Source organism: Zosterops lateralis (assembly GCF_965231275.1).
Source record: "Zosterops lateralis genome assembly, chromosome: 12".
Lineage (NCBI taxonomy): Eukaryota > Metazoa > Chordata > Aves > Passeriformes > Zosteropidae > Zosterops > Zosterops lateralis.
The window spans coordinates 12,915,249-12,937,137 of record NC_139772.1 but is presented as its reverse complement, the minus strand read 5'-3'; the positions used below and the strand labels follow the sequence as shown (position 1 = coordinate 12,937,137).

Below are 21,889 nucleotides of genomic sequence, written 5' to 3'. Positions count from 1 at the left end.
AAGTGCACGAAGACACCCACACTACTTGCCAAACAGAGCATGGGACTCTACAAACATGGTTTAGAGAAATATCACTTCAAGCTTTAATTATAGGGTAACACCTACTGTATTTAATATTGTACAACCCCATATTGCAGACTGGAAAGGAAAACAAATATGTGTACAGCTGCACTCAACCACCCTAAAGCAGCTGGCAATCAAGGCTCATGCCAAGAATGGCAGGACAACTTTGACACACATTGGTGGTACCTGCACCACTACCCAGCTCTCCACCACAAGAGATGCCTGTTCCCACCTGCATTCCATGTGCCAACAGTTCTGGGCGGTCAGCTCAGCTTCAGAGGTACCAAAAGTCATGGGTCATCATCCCACAGCATGAGTTCACCCAGCCCTACTCCAGCACCAGCTGCCTGGTGTGTACAAGGGTGAAACACCTGCTGCAGCTCTGCTGTGGAATGAATCCTAAAAATGATTTTCCTCTATGCAGCACCCATTCTCAGAAAACCTCTAAGCTCACTCCAGAAGTCAGGACTCCTGCAAAACTGTTGACAAAGTCTAGGCCTCATTTTTCTGGAGCAATACACTGAAATACAAGAGATTAAGTCTAAAAACCACATGTGGTTCTTGGAACACAGCTTCACCATCGCTATCAAGTTTTAAATGGAGGATTTTAACTGAAAGTTGTAAATATCTGTAAAACATACTAGATAATTATCTAGTCTGGAGAGCCTTGAAACTCTTCATAGTTTTATGAAAGGATATATCTAGATCCAGAAAAGATACAAGCAGCTTTCCAGTACGGTCCCACAGTACTTTGAGCCACTTTGAGAGGAATGGAACTAAATGTGCTCAAGCAAATCGCCTTCAGCATAACACTGGGAGATGTTAATTCCTATGACTAAAATTCAAACTCCAGGCATGCAGCTTTAGGCCAAAACAGAATTTTAAAAACACTGGGTTTACTATTAATTTTCCATTAGAAATTTCACTTTCCCTCCAGTACAGTTTAGGCTTTGCAACTGTTGGGGATTTTTTGTCACTTTGCAGAAGTTTCCCAGAAAGAATTTTATCCTGTCTGAAACCTGACATGCCTGGAGTACACACCTGTATCTGTTCCAGCTGCAGCCTTGCAGACAGAAGCTAGAAAGCAGAGACAAAACGACAAAAAGAGAATGAAGAGTAAAAAGCAGCAGCAGACAGGCAGGAGGGTAAAATATTACCTGCCTCATCAGCACAGCACCCTACACTGGACAGTTGTGGCAACCTACTGGAGCCAGAGCAGCCAGGGTATGGAAAACCACCCAAGAGATCTACTGGGAGCTCCAGTTCAGCATTCCACCTGGCTAACCCACACACCAGGGATGCTGGGATGTCTCCTGATGAGCTAATTCCCAGTACTTCAGATGATAGTACACTGCTATACTACTACACTAAGTAAACAAAGACTGAGCTGAATATTATCTCTTCTCATTTAGACTCAGTTTCTTATGTGTCCAGCACTTTTGTGAAACCAAGGAAAGAGAGCAACTGTACTCAAAGCACTTAAGAGGCAAAAAACAAAACAAAACCAAGAAAACAATGGTCTCTTAAGGTATCTTTCTTTAGGAAAAATACTGTTATCTGGTAAAGCACTACAAGAGATGTGCAATTGACACTTAGGTAGCCTCCATTATGGCAAATAATCAACTATAGCTTGGACATCACAGCTAAATAGCACCCTGGCAACTACACACTACCCATTAGAGTTTGATACAATCCTGGACACGACCAGGATTGGTGAAGTAGTTCATTTCAATCAGCAGCTGAAGAAGAAAAGCTCCACTGCAATTATCCATTTCAATTTCAAATTAGATCCCTATGGCATGAAGATAAAACAACTTTTAAATACCAGGAGGGCAAATTCATTATGAAACACAACAGCCAACTGGAGAGGTGACTGAAACTACTATTAAATGTTTCTCCACTAGCTGGAAAGAGATAAAGAAACTCTCCCCTCACCCCCCAACACAGGCATGTTAGAAAACTTAAGGCTTTCAAAAGACACATCTACAGTCTTTCTGCTACATACAGCAAAATGAATTCTAAGGTCAGATCAAGACTTCTAAGCTAAACTTTACTGCTCTTACAGAGCAGAAACCCAATGAGCGTAAAGAAAGCGCAGAAACCACCACATCAGAAGCAACAAACTCAGTAAGAATAGAATTCAATTAGGAAGTATCAAGCAGGTTGAAACAAAACAAAAAAAAAAAGAGTATAGAAAAGGGACATGGTTAGCTAGCAGAGAAGCTTCAAGGGGCAATGTAATTTCAGATTATCAATTTAAGTGCCTTTCACAGTTAAAAATGCCAGTTTATCCCAGTTACTATGATGAAGCTATCATACTGCAATCACCTAGCTGCCTGATGTAGATGGAGTTCATGGTCTAGCTGTGCTCATTTCCATAAAAAAAAGAGAGAGAATCTCTTCCCCCATCTTCCTCCTCAGGTGTCCAGGTCCTATTTATTAAATTCACAGTTACCTTCAGTCATACAAAAAGGTAATGACTGTTCCTCTACAGGTAACTATCAGAAGCTACAGCGTGGAAATAAAACCTTAACCAGCATCTGATGGAAGCAAATTAGATTTCTCTGAAGCAGCAAAGGGATAGAACAGAACACCAACAAAAGAAATGCTTGCATAGCCATTTATAGCTGTTTCCATAGCAGTATAGAGTACTTCAATTGCTCCAAGTGCCAAGGATGACAGCATAACAAAAGATATATGACAGGCTGCAACGCTTTTACAAACCAAGGCACAATATTCTGGGTTGGGTATCAAGAAAGTGAGGAATATGCATGAGCCATAGTAAAACCCAGAGAAGTCTGGTTAGTGACCACTTTGCTAGTCCACAGAAACTTGGTGACCCAAAGTTTCCCTTTCTCTGGTGCCTTGTGACCTCAGCCACCCCAGCCACCCTCCCCCTTCAGCCGCCTGAACCGACCACTGTGGTGGGTTGTGCCCACACAGACCTGCCCACACTGGCTTCACTCCCACCCTATGAGATTGGGTTTATGCTCACAAAATCCCCTCTGCTGTATTTCTTCAGTGCTACCACAAGTATTTTAATTTATTTAAATTTGGTCAAGCCACAGGTAATAATGCAGACCCGACACATAGGATTCATGTTACACTTCTGATTCTATACTGATTGCTAAAAGCAATTTCTCATTCTCATTTCATGAGGTCTTTCAGCTCAGTGTTAGAAGAGAGTCTTTACTTTATGGAGAAATCAAGTTACTCCACTGTTATCAGTCTGAACCTATAGTGCATCCAAGTTCCTCCTGCTTCTGTGGTTGCTTTTGCTCTTGTTCCCAAAAATGAGTCCTTATTTTTGTGCTTTCTGTGGCTCAGCTAAGTCTTCTGGAATACACTAGAACTTAAATTTAACACACTAGCTAATAATAGCTGTGAATATCGCAAACAACTAGGAAAGCTTCTTTTTTTAACCAAAAAATGTGTATCTTATTGCAAACCCTTTCATTAACAGCTCATTTATGAAACTAATTGTTATAAGCATAAAAGCTATAATTTAAAAAGCACTGTGAAAAGTTGATTGGCTAATTTTAACTTTAACCCTAAGCATAAAAACTTATCAGAGAAAAAGTCACTCATTCCTGCAGCACTACATATTTGCTACCTACATTAGCTATGCTGAAGTAGACAGGGAAGGACAGTCTCTTGAAAATAATCCCACATCTAGTCACTATAAACTCAACCTCTGCGTAAGTTTCACAGGCCAAAGAACACTGGTTTAGTAAAACCAGGACTGTACTGGTAAGCGTGTACTACTAAAATGTGACATCAGATACCCTGTGCCCTTCAAATGATTTTGTAGGGGCAGAGGAAAGGAGAAGCAAACAGATAAAGTCTGGTGATCCAGTCCATCAACTACAGCCTGAAAAAGCAGAACGGGTTATAGCACAGGCATCATCACCATGATAACCTTCCTGACAGACCCAACCAGACTGTGAAATAAGCCAAGTAATAAGCCTGCTTTAATCTATTGTTTGGATTCAGTGTACTAAGTCAAGCTACAGAGAGCCTCATCAACGAGACAACTACCTGCCAGATCACCTGTAGTAGGGTGTGGAAAGACAAATTAAAGTCTTTCCATAGCAGTTCCTTACAGAGGAACAAATGCCTATTTCTTAAAAAGGAACTGCAAACAATCGGGACATCACCCTTTCCAGACAGATGAGATACACCGTGTATTTTCTTCATTGCAAGTAAGACAGTAATATCATTGCAGAGCATCCACATCAGTTTCCTGAAGTGAATGACTTTTACAAGTCAATCTGCATGTTCTCTCTAGATACCTTTTCTCCAGGTCGAATGCTGCCACATTTCAGGAGATTGATGTCAGCTTTGCAGTCATCCATGAAGCCACAGATCAACCGATAATCGCTGAAGATAATGGCTGTCATTTTTGTGATGTACTGATGGCACTGGTACTCAGTGATGTTGCCTCTGTGATCCACCAAACATGACACCAAGAACCCTTTACCAACTGGTTCATCTGCACACTCCTTTATCTGTTAAAAAAAAAAAGAAAAAAAAAAAAGAAAAAAAAAATAATTACAGTGGCTGCAGCTTATGAATTTAACCTTATAAGAAAATCCTCAAAGAAACTTACATCTGTAGCTTCAAAATCTGCTAGCAAAGAAACCCTCTAGGCTTTAGTTTGATTTTCAGTAAGTCAGAATAATTGAAAATATTTCAGAAATGAGAAATCTCCTGTGTGCCAGCATCCAAAAAAAGCAAACACAGCGACCTTGAGAATTATAAACTCTATTGCTCAATAATCGTCTTTTATAATTACACTGAACCCCTGCAATCAAGTAGACTTGTAGGAAAAATGCTAGTTTGACAAACCTTTATTTAGAAAACTGAGCATATTACAACATCTCTAAATCATACTTAGACCCCCATTAGCCACCTGACCTTGCACAATATAAGATTTTGGCCAGAAGTGAGACTGATTCAAAAGTCAACACTATTTATGGAACCGTTTATAACTTGCTAGGAGATGAAAAATACTATAAAGGAAAATCCTCATCAAATTCTTTTCTATGAGGCTCTTGCATGAACTGATTGTTGGTACTAAAACCATTTTACTCAGTGGTCTAAAAAAAGTAAAAATCACAGCTAACCAAAGCTGAAAGCTGTGCGGAGATTGGAAAAGCAGCGTACAAGAACAGACAGGTCCCCAATATAAATCACAGCCCGCGCTGCTCAGGGAAGCAGACAGGCCAAACCCGCCACCTCTGGAAGTAAAAGATGCAGGCAGTTTTGACAGTGCCTTTCCAAAGGAAGGGGAAAACATGGTTACTTATCAGTTAAGGATGGTCCCTGGAGGAATCTTTCGACAGGAGCAGTGCAATGCCTCGCTCCAAGGAGCACCAAGGCTACACAACTCTTTAACCCTGGCAAAGCCTTGCTGAAACACTTGCCCAGTTCTGGTGGCCCCTGCTCAGGAGTGTGCTGAAAACTGCAGTCATAATGCTGCAGAAAGAACCCCTGGCAGGCAGACACTAAAGTTTAGTGCTGACAGGTTTGCAAGGAATAGATACATGGGCTGACTTGATTGCATCAAAGATTTGTCCCTGTAAAAATACTGAAGGGCTCATCAATCTCAAGGAAGATCTATGGCAATCAATAATTCTGACAGTTTCAGATAACAAGCAAGGGCAGCGCTAAGGGAACAGGCAGGAAACCATTTTATCGGTTCTCAAATACCAAGTTGGAATATTTATATTGGAAATTTTAAAAAATGGAGAGCTGTCTCTAGGAAGATATATTCTAATTCAAACAAGAATAACTCGGGGCACCCTGTGACAGACTCACACAGGTCAGACCAGATGAATAAAACAGATCTCTGCCTCAGTTTATGAGGCCATCACTTTCTGTGTGACAAAACATTCAATATTTTAAACATCATTATCTGAAGGCAGATGTGGGCTAGTGAAACATTTTATATTTAATCCAAATAGCTACTAGAAAAACAGTTACTAAGGTCAATGTAATTGTTACAGATAAGGTGTAAAATACATTTTAAAGTGAAAACACATAGGATCGTTGCAGCATGAACATGACAGAGTAGAGCAAGTGCTCTCTGTGAAAGCTGCATCTTTGGTTTGGCTCTACTTCAGCTCAAGTACTGTGAGCCAAACCAGCACACAACAGCAACATGCTGCTTTGGGAAGAGCCTGGCTTTGGAAACAGCTTCAGAGCTCCATGGCCTGAGCCACTGAACTGCAGAAAAGACCAAGCAAATATGTTATTGCCAGGCCACTTCTGAAGCAACCACTGTTATCTGGTAGCCAACTATAATTCTAGGTTAAAGCCCTTGCCAGAACTTATAAAAGCCACAACAGCTGAGAAGAAAATAAATTGGAATTTAGAACTGTATTTAGCTGATAAAATTAAAGGTGCACTTTTCAGAACATACCCATACCCAGTTAGGCCAGTCCATTTCCCAAATGACTTTTTCTAGGAATTGCTCTTCTAGTTGTATTTTGTCTTAGTGCAAAGCAACACTTTAAACAGAGCTCATTCACCCAAATAGTCACCTATACCTGGTAGTGGCAGTTTAATGAAAATATGATTAGGTTAATGTTGAACGGGAGGAGTATATGCCCACTATATATGCTTTAAAGAGTTTTGTAGAAGTACCTTTAAAAAATATTAGTGGAATGGTTTATGCACCTGCCTCAGTATTAAACACCAGAATATCAAACACGAGATTACTGTTCCTTATCTAACCTTTTTCTTTAACTAAAAACCACTCACCAAATGGCAAAATTCTAAAATTATGTATACTCTTCCCACTGCTTTTAAACATAATATCCTAGATTTACAGGGCATCGTTTACAGCAATGTCAGACTAGCACTGTACAAAAATGGTAATTAAACAGACTATTAAAAGAGCATTTTCAAGAATGCCTTGGTTGTAAAAATTCTGCAGCAGCCATATGATATAAACCAGAAAAACATGATCTTGTCTATGATCGCAAAAAAGTGGGACTCAACAGATTTGGCAGTGTTTGCTTTTGGGAGTTACCAAACTCCAACTACAACACAATCCTTAGATGCAAACTGTCTTCCACTGTTTTCATCTTCTAGCCTTCTTTTTAACAAGTATTTTTTTGATCTCTCCTTTACACTAAACAACTTACACTAGAGCAGACTACATATTTTTTTAAAAGACAAGTTTATGGCTAGGTCACATTATATTGGTGGATATACAAACAATGCTTTTGAGAGCATGGCTTAGTGACTGAATTAAGTCAGCTGAAGCCTGTACAGCCACAGGGAGCCTTGTTCCCACTGCTTCCCTGAAGTCCAGCTGAAACCATAACAAGCAGGGGAAGAGACCTCAGCTCAGCTAGCTCCCACATGAGCACACAGCCTCAAGAGCTCAAGCATGAGCACAAGGAAAGAAATGATTGATCAAGTCATCTTTGAAGCTGGACCGAGGTGAGCAGATGCCTGAGATACAGAGCACTAACTCCCAGCACAACCTAAAAAGAGAGTTCCTAACATAGACTCCTTGGAGTAACTACCCTTTAAAATTTGGAAAAAACCCTCAAGTTGATTATCATTTGATGTCTGTGTGTTTATCCCTTCTGCTAGGAAGACAGAGTCCAAAACCAGCCTTATGGTAAATTCAGCAGAACCTCTGCTCCAACAACACTCTTATAAATGTCAAACACATGACGAAGAGGGGACAAATCCAATTCACAACCAATTTCTGACAAAAGCGCTGGTGGGTTGTTCATTCAGCATTTCTTTCTCCCACCCCTTTGCCTGGTACCACTAAGGTACCTGGCTTCTTCAGCAAGGAGACTGAATTAATTACAGGTACAAATTTGGTATATGATGCTAGAGCTTTCCCATATCACTATTCACACATTAATTTGCTATCAGAAAGAAACTGAAAAGCCTCAGTGCCACAAGTGGAGCTATGCCTTCCTCCTGGCTTACCTCAGCAATAGTGGACTTGCAGACTTCTCTGGCCACGGATTCAAACTTTGGATCTGTAGTCAGGTTCAGCTTGTAGTTCCACAAGAGCTATAGAGAAAGCATTTGTGGAAAGGGAGGTTAAGAGCTTTCTGTAGAGAATAACGAACATTTTGCTTCAGAAAACAATGAAACATCATTTATACCCAATCTCTATCATCATCCTTCTACAGTGAAATGATCAATAATAAAATAAAGTCTCCTCAACAACACAATTGTCCCTTCATTTCAGCAATAATTTTCTCATATTGAACAAATTCAGGCTGTCAGAAATCTCTGCAAGGTCATGAGCTAACTCATTAAAAGCAAAGATAACAAATGAAGAATATTTCATACCTGAAAGGATAAAACAAAGCTTTAAATGCTATCTACTGCATAGTTAGCAACAGCTTTAGCCCACCACACCTTTGTGTGCCAGGGTGTGTCTGTCTGATGCAAGTGAACCAAACAAATAAATTCCTCAATATGAGCAGATGTCATGCTGAAAACCTTATAAAAACCTAGGAAAAAAGGCAGGAGACAAAGCAGCTTGATCCTTCTGTGAGGGCTGAGACAATTTTTTGGATGCAGATATATTTCAAACCTACAGGAGGTTGTCTCTTGCTAAGCAAAACAATACATTAGAGCTTAGACTGCAAAGATGCCTAAGGACAACTGTTCTTCCAGGGGCCAGCAATGAGCTCATGAAGGAGCCTCAATGCACGGGGTCATTGTGCAAGAATCAGTCTTGGGCAAGTCACACCCTGTAGATATATATACACATCCCAGATGTCCTCCTGAGGCACCATAAAGTGAAAATACAGGGTAGGGTCATGAAATCTCAACAAATTAACAGCTGAAGTGTTGCCTGATTGCTCTATTAGCTCATATGTTTTTCCAGGAACTTAAGTTGCATTTGAACATTTTTCATTAACCTAAAGATTAAGAAGTTTTTAAAATTAATTTTAAAAATTCTGCCTTCATGACAAATTAGTATCAAAAAGATAAAATTTGATCAAACTTTTACTTCAACATTTCAATTGTACACAAAACACTGGGAAAACCATCACATGCTCTACACAAGTTTCACACCCACTCCAGGAGGGTGGAAGCACAGAGAGAGACCCAAAATCAGAATGAGCATAACTGCACCACCTTCCACACCTCTTATGGTTTTGGAGCTGTGAAAAGTTAAAAAAGGAGGTGATGGGAAACTGGAGTGTTACAGATGGAGTAAATGGTAAACATGAGGTTTATAGGTAAAAGTGAATGAATCAGGAACCTGTCCTTGCAAAGCACAATGTAGATCTCTCCAGGCAGAACTGGAAGTACAAGAATGAAGACGCAGGATGAGAATCCATCTCTGCATTTGTAATCTAACACTTTGGAGAGTCTCAAAATGAGATGCTCTCCAAACGAACCTTCCTACAAACAGAAAGAAGGTTAAACTTGCAGCTTAAACCTCCTGATTTCAGCACTAGGTAGTATTTTCCAGGGGATGTTCACCAATTGTACTGTGGAAAGAGGCAAAGAAAACATTTGGACGTGAGACAATCTCTGTGGTCTAGTTTTTTATCACCTCCCTTCAATTTCTGCCTGAGAAAATGAGGCTTAGCCCACAGTTCCTATTTGTGAATGGCTTCCATAATCCACACCTGCCCAGCATTTGCCTTGAAACAGAGATGCCATCACTTAATCCAGCAGAAGAAAGATCCAACTTTGACTTCTAGAATTCTCAAATTCTTCTTCACTCAGGTAATTTTTGCTGGCACATTTAAATGTCAGGCAGATACATATTAATTACTGGAGTTTTCTCTTTTTGAAAAGGACTTAAACAGAAACATGTGCCCTTCATCTGATCCAACCCTGCACAACAGAGAATTGCAGCTGCCAACGAAGTCAGGCAGTGCTAAAGGTTAATTTATAAACACAGTTGGAAATTACTAGTTGTACAGCATGACCGGGTTTCATCTCTGGAATATATCTTCCAATAATAAAGCAAAATACAGCTTCTCAAGCATCCAAAATCAAGACTGTCACTGAGGCATGCACTTGTCTGTCTGTGTTCAGGGCTAACCAAGCAATTAAGGATCTTGATATGGTGTATGCTGACAGAATAGAAATAAGAAAAACCAAATGGAACCTAACACCAACCTCAGCAATGAATTTTTCTCCTTTTTTTTTTTTTTTTTGAGAGTCTTGGGATTTGAAGAGTCAGCTTGACAGCCCAAAAACTGGCTAATAGTTTGCTCACTGTTAAACACAGTGCTGAGAGGAAATCTGTTCTAAAACCAGCCAAGTGTCTCAAACTGCCTCTAAATATCACACCCCCACAGCATTTTCCAGGCGAGTCTAAGAATTTAGCAGCTGTGAAAGTAATACAGAAGGTGTCAACAGCTGAAATTAAGAGTTTAAATTCAGTACTGCTCACATCTTTCCCAAAAGGAACACATCACATTGCTCCCAGTAACTCACGGGAACCACCCCCCAATTATAAAACAGGAAAGACGTCTGCTATCCTCCCCTGATACAGAAGTACAGTTTAGAAAGTTCTTAGAAATTTTCCACTCTGAAGTCTCCATTAAGACCAATGTGGTTATACTGGGTTAAAGAAGTCACCTTGTGCTCTTCCTCCAAAGGCCAGTACAGAAACCCAAATGTGTCTTGATTAATAACCTTTGGAAAGTACCAAACCATGCAAAAATACCTCAGGTTCACAAGGGATAGGAGGTGCAAATGCCATAGCTAGAGAATGAATAAACAAAGCAATACTTACATGATTGCAGTCTGAAGAGATTTCATTATCTGGCTGAAAGGAGAAAGAAAAGGAGTGTCAGTTTACTACCAGTATGATGCATTTAACAGAGAAAAGTCTAAACTTTTGAAACTAAAATACTGTCAACTCTTTTCCATTGTAATAAACAACTTGACACAAATTGAGAAGAAATTTTAAAATCTGCATCACAAGAGTGATGATACCTAATTACAAAAAAAAACCCAAACAGGTACTTTAGACACCATGCTGTATTAACAGAACAAACAGCACAAGAACAGCAGCATTTATGTAGACATTGCAAAAACATAATGCACTGGCATCTGCCACAATTGCCCAAACTAAGAAGGCAAAAACGCACCCGTGGGAAAACAAAGAAGTAGGAGAAGAATTTTAATGAAAAATTAGTTTGGTGCATACAACTGAAGGACAATGGTAGGACTCGCCCCCTTCCCCCAGACTGAAACATTCATATTCTCCATTTGAGAAATAACATCTTTTCTTTCAGTTGTACATAAAAGGGCTGGTTCAAAGCAGCCCCAAGATTAATACTTTCAACTGTGAGGAACTGATGACATCCAATATTCATAAATCATTTCAAAATATTCACTATATTCTCCTGGGGAGCTCCTTTGGAAAGAACTCTGAGTGCAAACCATCCCATTCTCCTTTCAGCCTGAGTAGCTCTCACAGTGAAGAGTTCCTTGAAAAAAGTTAATCATATAAACTCCTATCTCCTCTCCACAGAACAGCACAAAATCACCTGGCTGTCACACCCACAGAAAAATCAACCCTGACTCACAAAGTCTCTCCTTCTGCTGATACTTAAGATGCCAGACATGCTTTAAGAGCCAAAAGACACAAAACCATCCTAATTTTAAACACATCATTGACACTGAGATGTTAGACCTCAGGGATCTGACATAAGAGAACCAGCATTTCAGCAGTTTTGGAAGCAAGCAGAGCTTTTCAGTGCAAGCATTTGCTGCTGCACAATCTGCTACACCAACACTTGTACCATTGGTGCTTTGGGGAACATGAACACAAGTTTATGAGGAAAAAAAGCAAGCCTGGAAAACATTTCCAAGCTCTTAATTACAGCCATTATTAACTAAAGCACTTTTATTTTTTACAGCAATAAGTGGCAGAAATAACCTCTCCACTTTGAACATAAAAAATGATACCTGAAGGATTACAGTAATTAATTGCAGTTTGGTCAGACTGACATGATATAAAACTGTATCTCCCAAAGTAATTATAAATTTGAAAATTTGGACATCAACTTTTTTTTTAAAGCTACCAGATGTCTGCTAGTTATCCTCGGACTGCAAAACTGATTCTTTCAACTGAAAACTAAGATGTCACTCAATTTGCTCTGTTTTACAGCAGTCTCTGAGATCAACACTATTAGGACTTAAAAGTGTACTTTGCTTAATTTTCTGCACTCATTCCACATCCTTCAGCAACAGATGAAGGTTTTAGACTACTTTCAAAAGCTGGGAGGCAGAGTACCCCCCACTGAAATTTCTGTCTCAGTCTTTTAGTCAAGGATAGTTTCTTTATAAAAATATATAGACTGGAATAAAAATATATAGTACTGGAATCCTGCTATAGAGGACAGGGCTTCCTAACACATTTGCAGGCAGGAGAATTTGTAAGGGTTAGAGAGCACTCCCACAAAACCCTTCAGGGTCACTTCAATTTTTTTTGGTAGCCTCCAACCTGGTAACCTTTGCTTCAGATCCACCAAAGATTAAAGCTCAGGTTTTTTTCTGGAAAGATGAACCCAAAAAGTTAACATACCAGTTCTCACTTACTTAAGAAGCTCAAACAAGCTTTTCTTGAAATACACAATAAAATGCTACACATTGAAATACCAGACTTCTCTGTGCTCTGCAGCAAACCTCAGCTCTATGAAACAAAATCTAGCCTTATTCTTCTGAGAAGAGTAATGGAACTTAAATGGGACTTTAACTATGCTTTAGTACCGCATTCATTCACAGCTCAGTACTTAAATATGCAAAGTGTATTATGTAGCATATAACCCTTTCAAGGCGGCACAAGATGACCCCCTGCTAGCCAAGAGCTGTGATCCTTCTTCCCTGTTGTGTTTGAGAGGTGGACTCTCATGCAATGCTGACTTGCTTCTCCCTATTTCAGTGAAGCAACAGGAGTAAAACAATCCTTTCAGCTTCTGTTTGATAAACTGCAGGGCTGAGTTTGAAGAAGGGGAAGAAAAATATCTCCAGTGCAACCCACACACGTCCTGCCTTGCTAATAATGCCTGTGGCCCCCTGTCTACTATAACCACCCAAGAAACCTTCCAAACGAGCAATTTCAGAACTATATGCAGTAAGAGTCATGAAAGAAAATTAAGTTTCAAATTACCACTAAGGGAAGTTGAAAAGCAAGAAAAGCTGCATTGTGTCAGTCCCACATGGTGAGCTTGTGAAACACGGATGCTCAGAAGACCCCCAGGGCAAGGGGAAGGAAGAGAGCAGCCAGATGAGCACCATGTGCAAGTCAAGGCATTTTAGGAGAGAAAGCTGATGGCAAGGACATTCCACCAATTAGCAAGAGAGGAGTCCTCTTACATCTCCAAACTGAAGGATTAAAACCAGCTTTTACAGAAAATGTGTGTGCCTCTGGGCTCACAGAAGCTTTTGCTATTTAGCAGCTTCAGTGGGAATATATTGCTTCCCTTTACAGTTCTCTGAAAAGTTCTCCAAACTCCGTCAAGCACTAACATTCACATTCCAGAGTACAAACACCACTTCCCACCTCCCTGGGAAAGCAGAGTTTAGAACAAGTACCACATATAAGAAAACCTGAGCACAAAAAGCATTTCCTTCCATACAACCACAAACAACAGCCACAAATCACACTGCATTAGTGTTATGAACTCCACAGAAAAATTCAAAGGTTTGTGTGAAGTCCTGCCACCACCAGACTGAAATCATCAACACCGTTGTGTTTAGAAGTGCCTCTTCCCATCAACCAGACCTCAATTCACTGAAGCAAACCATGACAGTTATCCATCCCTTTCTAAATCTCTCTGCTTTGGCAGCAGTATAAAACTAGGTCAAAACTATACAGCAAGTGAGCAGCCCACCAACACTACACAGGCTCAAAGGGCCGCAACGTGTTGGTGCTTTAGCAGCAGAAAAAGACCATCATCACACTGGGAGCTGTAGAAACAAGTAATGGTGACTGAACCAGTGTCATGCAATCACCATCACACTTCCTGGGGTGCAGTTACAGCCACTCCCTCAGTGATAGTCAGAGCCCCTTCCAGCTGGGTATACAAAACACATTGGATTTGGTCTTACTGCATCACATCCTGGGTAAGGAAAAACAATTCACACCATGGGATTTTGAGAAGCAAGCTAAGTATGCTCATCAGCTGACGTGGATGAGAATGGCGAGGCTGGTTGCCCAAACAAGCTGAGGATGACCTGTCCCTGGAAGTGCTCAAGCCCAGGTTGATGAGACTTGGAGCAACCTGGTCTAGTGGAAGGTGTCACTTCCCATAAAGGAGGTTGGAATGAGAAGACCTTTAAGGTGCCTTCCAACCCAAACTGTTCTACAGTTCTATGGAAGTCAAGGTCTTGGGAAAGCTCTGCAGGGATTATTTTAAATCTCTAGCATTAAGATTCCTTTGCTTCCTTGCAAAAGTCAGGCAAATGAAAGAGTCTGAAGTCAACCATCCAGGTGCCTGAATTGCCAGAATGTAATCGCTCGTGAGAGCAGAAGACAGGATAACAGCAGGTATTTCCACTCTTCTTTTAAGGCAAGAATAGCAGTGAACTTGTTGAAAAGCAAGAACCAGTCATATCTCAAATACTAATTATAAATAATCTTCAGACATTGAAGACAACACACTTTGCACCTGCTCAAGCAAAAGCCATTGAGAATCAACATGGAGCAGACCAACAAAATAAAAAAACAATTGGCTTGTGGATGGGAAGAACCCAGTAAATGTTCTCTCTCTAAATTCAGGAAGATTGCAAAAACTTCAAACAAGTCAATTAGGAAAATATGTTAATGAAAGCAGCTACATTGCCATGAAAGAGAGGACAGACAGAAGTCCAGCCAGACTGTGGGTGGTCTCCAGTTTACTCCACTGTCACAATTATACTACAGAGGATGGTGCACACATACACACAGCACAGGCAGATCATGTTTTGAGTTTTTCACTTTGATCTAAACAAACACATTTATTACCAGGATCTGCAGAGAAATGGTGGAGTGGACCTGCTGACCTGGAAGCAGCTGAGGATCAGCCAGCCAGCTGATAAAGGGACAATTGGCTTCTTGGCTGTGTCCCTTCCACAGATAAGAGTCATCTCTTTGCACCAAACACACCCATCCAGGATGGCAAACTCACAATAAAGTGATTCAATCCTCAGGTATCAAGCTAGATAGACTTGCTGGACACCTGGAAACAGCACAGGCCAGATGCAAGGCAGGAGTCAAGGAGACATCCGGTGGAGCCGCTCTCCTGCAACACACGATCCCTTTCCAATGCAACCACTAGAAAATATTCTGCAGGAGAATATCTGGAAATATGAGGAGATAGAGTAGTCTAGGCAAGAATCAACACAGCTTTTGTAAAAGAAAAACCACACATCACACAGCCACCCATGCTTCAAACCTACTGAAACATCCTGGAGTTCTGAGCCAAGAAGCATATGGCCACAGTAAACCGTTTTCACACATCCTGCAATCCTGAAAAAGTCATGTGTGATAGGAAAGTTAAAACCAGTGATAGTTTAAGTTCAAAACAGATGAGAAGATGTCAATTACACATTTAGTGAGCAATGAAAGTTAAACTTGTTAAGTCAAGCTTGAAATATTCTAATGCCACTGAACTCTCAGTACTAAAAACAAACCCTGTGTTGTCATGTCAGCAAAAAAACTTTATATTTACCATCCATGCTTTGAAAAGAGCCACTTTAAAGCATGGTAACTGTGGATGTATCATGCACCAAAGTTGTAAGCTCCTAGCTTCCACATACTTTGCTTATTTCATATAAATATTTTTCCCAGTTACAAACAAAGCTAAAGTCTGCAATGCAGCAAATCATTTACTCAAATAATTATGTCCACATTGTGTTAGGATTTCCTAGTTTATACAAATGTATTAGTCCAAGTTACGCACAAACACCAAACCACCTCCAAAACATACACAAAACTTTGTGTATAAAAATCAAACTATCAGGACCAGCAGCAATTTCTTTAGTCATCTGGCACACACACAGTAGCACATCACCCTAAAAATCAAAATCTGCTACTTTTTAAAACTGTTTTAACTGAATTCTACATTCCACAAGCTTTTCCACCTCTGCTGACATTTTATACCCTCCAGGGGTATGACACTATTAAGGTAACTATGCTTATTCAGAAAAGGTAGCACAAAGCAACATCAAAAAACCCCAGCACAACAAGTGTGTCCTATGGCTCAGCAGCCACGTAAAAAGGAGACAAGGATGAAGCAGGCCTTGTCCCCTGGTACTCTGAGGATCCACTATTCAGTATCTGCTTCAAACACCAAGAAAGCTCAGCAAGTCCTATTTTTTCTGTTGTAACTTTGATAGGAAGTCAAAAGTGGTTTTGCTTGTTTCACATTTGACATTAAGTAAGGTCTTCAGCAGGCTATGTACCTTTCCTGCACAGCAGAGACCTCTCCCTGGGCAAATACCAAAGGAAGGAAAGCACAGAAAATGTTCGGGTTTTAATTCCAGTGCATCAGAAGTGACCACAGACCAAGGTGCAATTTTAAGGAAACAAAGATTCCACTTGCCTGACCGGCCAAGTATCTTTGCTGGCACTTCCCAGCAAATCACTTTCTCTGAGCTGGCTGTTCCCACCCATGCAAAGCTGCAGAGTGGGTACTCAGAGGCTGCACAGCTGCTCCGTGCTGGAAGTGCCATAGCCTTCTCACACAAGCTATTCTTGTCCCTGCTGCTTCTGCCTCCCTGCATAGGGGACTCAAGCCCCTGAGCCCTCTCAGCCTTTCTCCTTTCGACATAGATTCACACATCAGAGCACTGACATCAACATTCCAACAGCCAGCACAATCAAAGAAAATTCGCCCCAGATGTTTGGTTGTTCTTCCCTTTCCTCTCTTCCTCCTCTCAAAGGCTTTCCAGGCAGTCCCAATGAATCGTGGAACAAGACAGACCTCAAAATTATGGGTTTGCCACCTAAGTTTGGCAGCAGTGCTACCAGATATAATGTTTCCCACAACACTCCTCCACAACAGAGCTCTGCTGCTAAGCATAGCACCAACACTGAGCTGCAGATCCCGCCAGGAGGTTTCAGGATTTGCTCCTGGAAAGCTCTCTCACAATGCCAGTAAAAAGCTCCAGAGACCAAAAGGCATGCAAGGATGCTGGCAGAGTCACAAGTGAGGATAAAAGGAGAAGGGAAGAAGAGCTGTTATCCCACCAACCAAGGTGCTGTCTTCCTCATCCCTGTAGTTGACTCAAGCTCATCACACCATCCAAAACTCAGCAAATCAACAGAAAACTGTTTGTCATTTTAGAGTTTTCTACCAGGTTAGTACAAATGGGCTTATGGAAGAGTCCCTCCAGCACCAGTGAGTTCACTAGGAATGCACAGCGGCATCTCTATCTGCAGCATCAAGCAGTTCACAAGCTATGCTGAGACAACTTTATTTTCAAACTACCTTTCTGGATGACATTGTGCCTTAACCTCAACCAGAAACATCCCAGATAAATTTTAGAGTATTCCAGTAAAGAATCAATAGCATGAGCATTGCCAGTACTGCACAGCATCTGCTGGTGATGCAGAGAACAAGCCAAGAAAGAAATAGAGGCCTCAAAAAATAATTCCACGCAACAGCTAATGATGCGCTTTTATCAAATACATTCATAATCTCTTTGTAAGTCAAATTCTATGACTTATTCTCAATACGGAGAATTCACATCTTTTGACAGTATATCCCCTATAGTACCCCAAGTTGAGCTTAACTTTATAGAAAGCTTCCAAAAAGCCACTAAGAGTTCACAAGCAATATTCAGTTTTACACAAAATAAAAGGTTGTGGTACATGGAGTGGTAAAGCTGCTGTCTCCCAAGATGAAAACGCTGTTCTAACCATGCTTTGTTCTTCAGAGAATCATGTTTTGGCTGCACATGGCCCGGAACCAGAGAAATCCTTTGTAAATCAGCTTTGTAGAGGAGCTAAGAAAACAGTTCACACCAAAAGCTCCATGTACCAAAGCAGGAAAGTGCAGGTTTCAGAGCAAACACTGCTTAGTCATCACCCCACTCCTACAGCCCAGCGGAAGGAGTGCTGGGCTGCAGAGCAAAGCCAAGAAGCACTGATATTCCCCCCTTGCCAGCAGCTCCATTACACCATCATTGCTGGAGAGCACCTCTAACCAGTACCAGCCTCCCCTGCCAAGGGCTATTGCTTCATTCAGCAGAGTGAACAATGCTCTAAACACTCCGCCAGCCAATATTCATATTCGTCTTTGTTATTCAACATGTGGGCTCATGACTCCAATTTTCCACACTGAAAGCCATACATTGCTCCCAAGGATCCCTCCCCAGAAGCATTTTTCTCCCCCTCTTCCAGCAAGGCACATGTGTCACATCAATCAGGCACCCATCCTCACCAAGGCGCAATAAGCATCTCCTGCCCCTGTTCAGGGGCATGAGCAGCACTGCTTTAATCCTAACAATTTACATTCATGCATTCCACCTCCAAACCAAAATAAGACGAGCATCCAAACAGGTGGGAAGCAGACTCTTCTATTTTTAACTCCTGCCAGCTATTCTGTTTAGAGCCAATAAAAATCAAATACCTCAGAGAAGCCACTTCAGCCTTAACCACAAACCACAAGAAGAACAATTTTATTTTGAAGTTTTCCTTTCTTCCTTCAGGACAGTAGTGAGAGGCACAATTACATTTAACATCAGTACTTCCAAAACATGATGGATGTTACATTACACATGGATGAACAGGCCTGTAGAGGTTCTTACACAACACCCAGCACTAGTCCTTGGCTGTCACAAGAACAGGACTATTTTAATCTTCTGCATGGTGTACGTTGCCCAGAATTCCCACGCAATATCCAACATCTGTTTTGTTACCTGGTAATGCCCACAAGAGGGTCAGGATGTACCAAGGGACCCCACATACCAGCTTTCCAGTGCTATTACCCTGCAAGAGATTTCCTGAAAATACAAAGACTTCTGGATCCCGGCTGTGAGATGAAATTGATGGGGAAGTCTCCCTCAAAAGCAAGAGCACCCTGAGTACAGCCAGTGTTCAGACACTCCTAACAGCTGGATTTGAAATATAACACTGGAATTTTCTTCAGAAGATCTGCAGGGGCACAGCACATCACTTGATCCTTCACTGCAGTGAGAAGCAGGTGGAGAACCAGAGTTTCGAGAAGGGAAACTCCCCACAGTTAAAATAAACTGCTTCAGTTCTTCTCTCACTTAAGTGCTAACTACAATCACTGATTTTATCATCCCCCGTATGTGTCAATTTGATCACCATACTATTTAAACACGAAAAAAAAAAATCTATGACAAATGCTCAACGACCAGGGCCAGCCACCACCCTTCCTCAACTGAGTCCATCCTTTCTTTATTACAACATTCACAAGCTCACTGCAAAAGCTGTAGATATTGCATAGCTGCTGGGAGAATCCAATGGCAACACTGATAGGACATGTCCCAATGCAAGTTCATTATGTCAAACATAACATGGGAGCTGAGAAGAGCCATGTCAAGTCAAAAGCCACACAAGCTCCTGACACCACTAACAATGGCCAGAAGCCAGGATTCTAAAATACTTCAAGAGACCACCATATGCCAGGAAAAATCCAGAGTTGCTATGTTATTCATTCTCCAATCCTTCCAAAGAAACTTCTCCGTTAAAAACTTCCTGGTTATTCAAAAGAAAGCAGTCCATTAAACTAGAGAGGCCAATATGAATTCATTTAAGGAACAACACTGCACTTGTACACAGTGGGAATAAGCAATAAGCACAAAGGGCTAACATGTATTAAGGTCCACAGCACAGCCCACAACAGCAGCTTGCGAGCAGCATCACTCTGCAACACAGAATTAGGACACTGCCTCAGCAGTCCAGAGGATTTCTCCAACCCTGGATGAGTTTCCCCCATGAGACCTGTTTTGCTGGATTCTCACCATCACCCGCTGAACTCAGCAGGAAAGATCTGTAGGCTATTTTTAGCAAGTCCTAGAAACAGCACAGTGCCCTGCTTCCATTTCAAGTTCTTCCCATACAGGAAGGGCTGCCCATGAGATGCACATCCAAAATAAACCCTGTTCCCTATGCTACCCTGCACTTCAGAAGGCAGTACTGAGGTGCACTTCCCATGTAACAGCTGAAAACAACCATAAATTCTAAGTCCTTTATAAATAAAACTAGAAGGGACTCAACAGAAAGTTCTGAAACTCAACTTTAAGGCAGCCAGGCAGAGTGTCCATCCTGCTGTACACACAATTTAACAGCTCTAGTTACCATTTTTGCTATTGTCCTCAGTAAGATGAATTTCAGATAAATGTACTCTGGATCAGGCAAAGAAACACTGGTCAGGATAAGCCAACTGAAGCCTTAGTCACAGAGAGGTACCTACCACCTGCCTCTGACCAAGACACAGAATAAATTCAAGGAAGCATAAGCAACCAGAATATGAGTCCTTCCTCCTTGCACTGGAGAACCAAAACAACCACCAAGTCCATCTGAAGGATGGTACCATCAATTGACTAGACTGGGCAACGTGTACCAAATTCAAAATTCATGAGGATACCAGAGGACTGCTGTGTGACAAGGGACTCATAGAGGGTCCCTTCGGCTCTTGAAGCAACAAACACACCACTTGGGAACCTGCTAACACACTTCTAGGGCAACCCTTCTTCCCCTGCTCTGTGAGCTCATTGCCAGCTTCTGACAAATGAACCCTTTCCACAGGTGCAGACAAAATAAATTCTTGATTACAACTGCATTGACATCAATGCCTTGAAGATGAGGCTCTGAACAGCAATTGAGAAAAGAGAGTAATTTTTTCTAATGATTAAGAAATTAGGGAAAAAAAATTTCCTTGTTCTCAAGTCTCAAAGGTCACAACGAGCAGGAAAGCTAGACCAATGTATTAAGCATTTTTCCATGTAAAACAACTGTTCTGATCCAGTATTTGAGTACTTTTAGTTCTACTTCAACAATACTCATCTTCCGTATTTTAATTAAGTTTCCCATTTCTATCCAAAAGCAGCTTAATGCATGGAGAAGTAATTCAGTAGATAATGGCTTGCCATTTTTAAACATTATTAAAAAAGATAGAAACATTAACATGCAAGCATTTAAATAATTACAGATCATATCAATTTAGTCAGGAAACATACCAAGCTTAGCAATAAAAGCTAAGATTAGCTGCAAAATAATACCACCAAACTAGAAAGTTCTAGAAAGATTACTAGAGTGTTCAAACAAGACTGAAATTATTCCAATCTAAGCTTCTTGCTTATTTAAATCAATCTGCCTGGGAGCCACACAAATTGTTGTGGTAAATTGATTTCCCTAGTGTCTGGTTCTCCTTTCGCAAGAGCCATGACAAGAAAAAGACCAGAAAGACAAGATGAAACCAGCTGATTCACAACATCATTAGGCATTCTGCATTCAGGCAGATTATACATCACAACATTAGACCAAGTTATAAATGTCTCGGCGAGTGAAGCCGGCCAGGCTCAGTGACTCACAGCAGGGCTGCCAGGTGCAGTGCTCAGTCACAGACTTCAGCACCAGCACCAAATCACAAATGCTATTTTTCTTCTGGGAGACTCCAGCAGTGCCACATGGCTAATGCACTTCATTTTACTTTACTACCCCATTTCTCCTATACTTCAGCAACACACACCTAGATTTTATCTAAAACAATTTTCAGCAAACCTGCTGTGCTAATGCCTTTACTGATGTGAAAAACATAGCAGTGCTTCATTCCTTCTTGGCCAAAAGGTAGAGCATGCCACTCAAAGGAGTCTTACTGAAACTTAAATAAATGCTTATAGCACT

General features: G+C 41.0%; 1 protein-coding gene across 1 annotated transcript in view; it reads right to left on the bottom strand.

Moving 5' to 3' along the window:
- Window positions 1-21,889, bottom strand: part of GLG1 (golgi glycoprotein 1) — a gene marked incomplete at its 5' end in the record, with an annotated part of 77,678 nt that overhangs the window by 28,833 nt on the left and 26,956 nt on the right. The window contains 3 exons of the mRNA XM_083870109.1: window positions 4,356-4,571; window positions 8,023-8,109; window positions 10,814-10,846. Coding sequence (XP_083726235.1) covers window positions 4,356-4,571; window positions 8,023-8,109; window positions 10,814-10,846 — 336 coding nt within the window. The remainder of the gene's footprint in view (window positions 1-4,355; window positions 4,572-8,022; window positions 8,110-10,813; window positions 10,847-21,889) is intronic.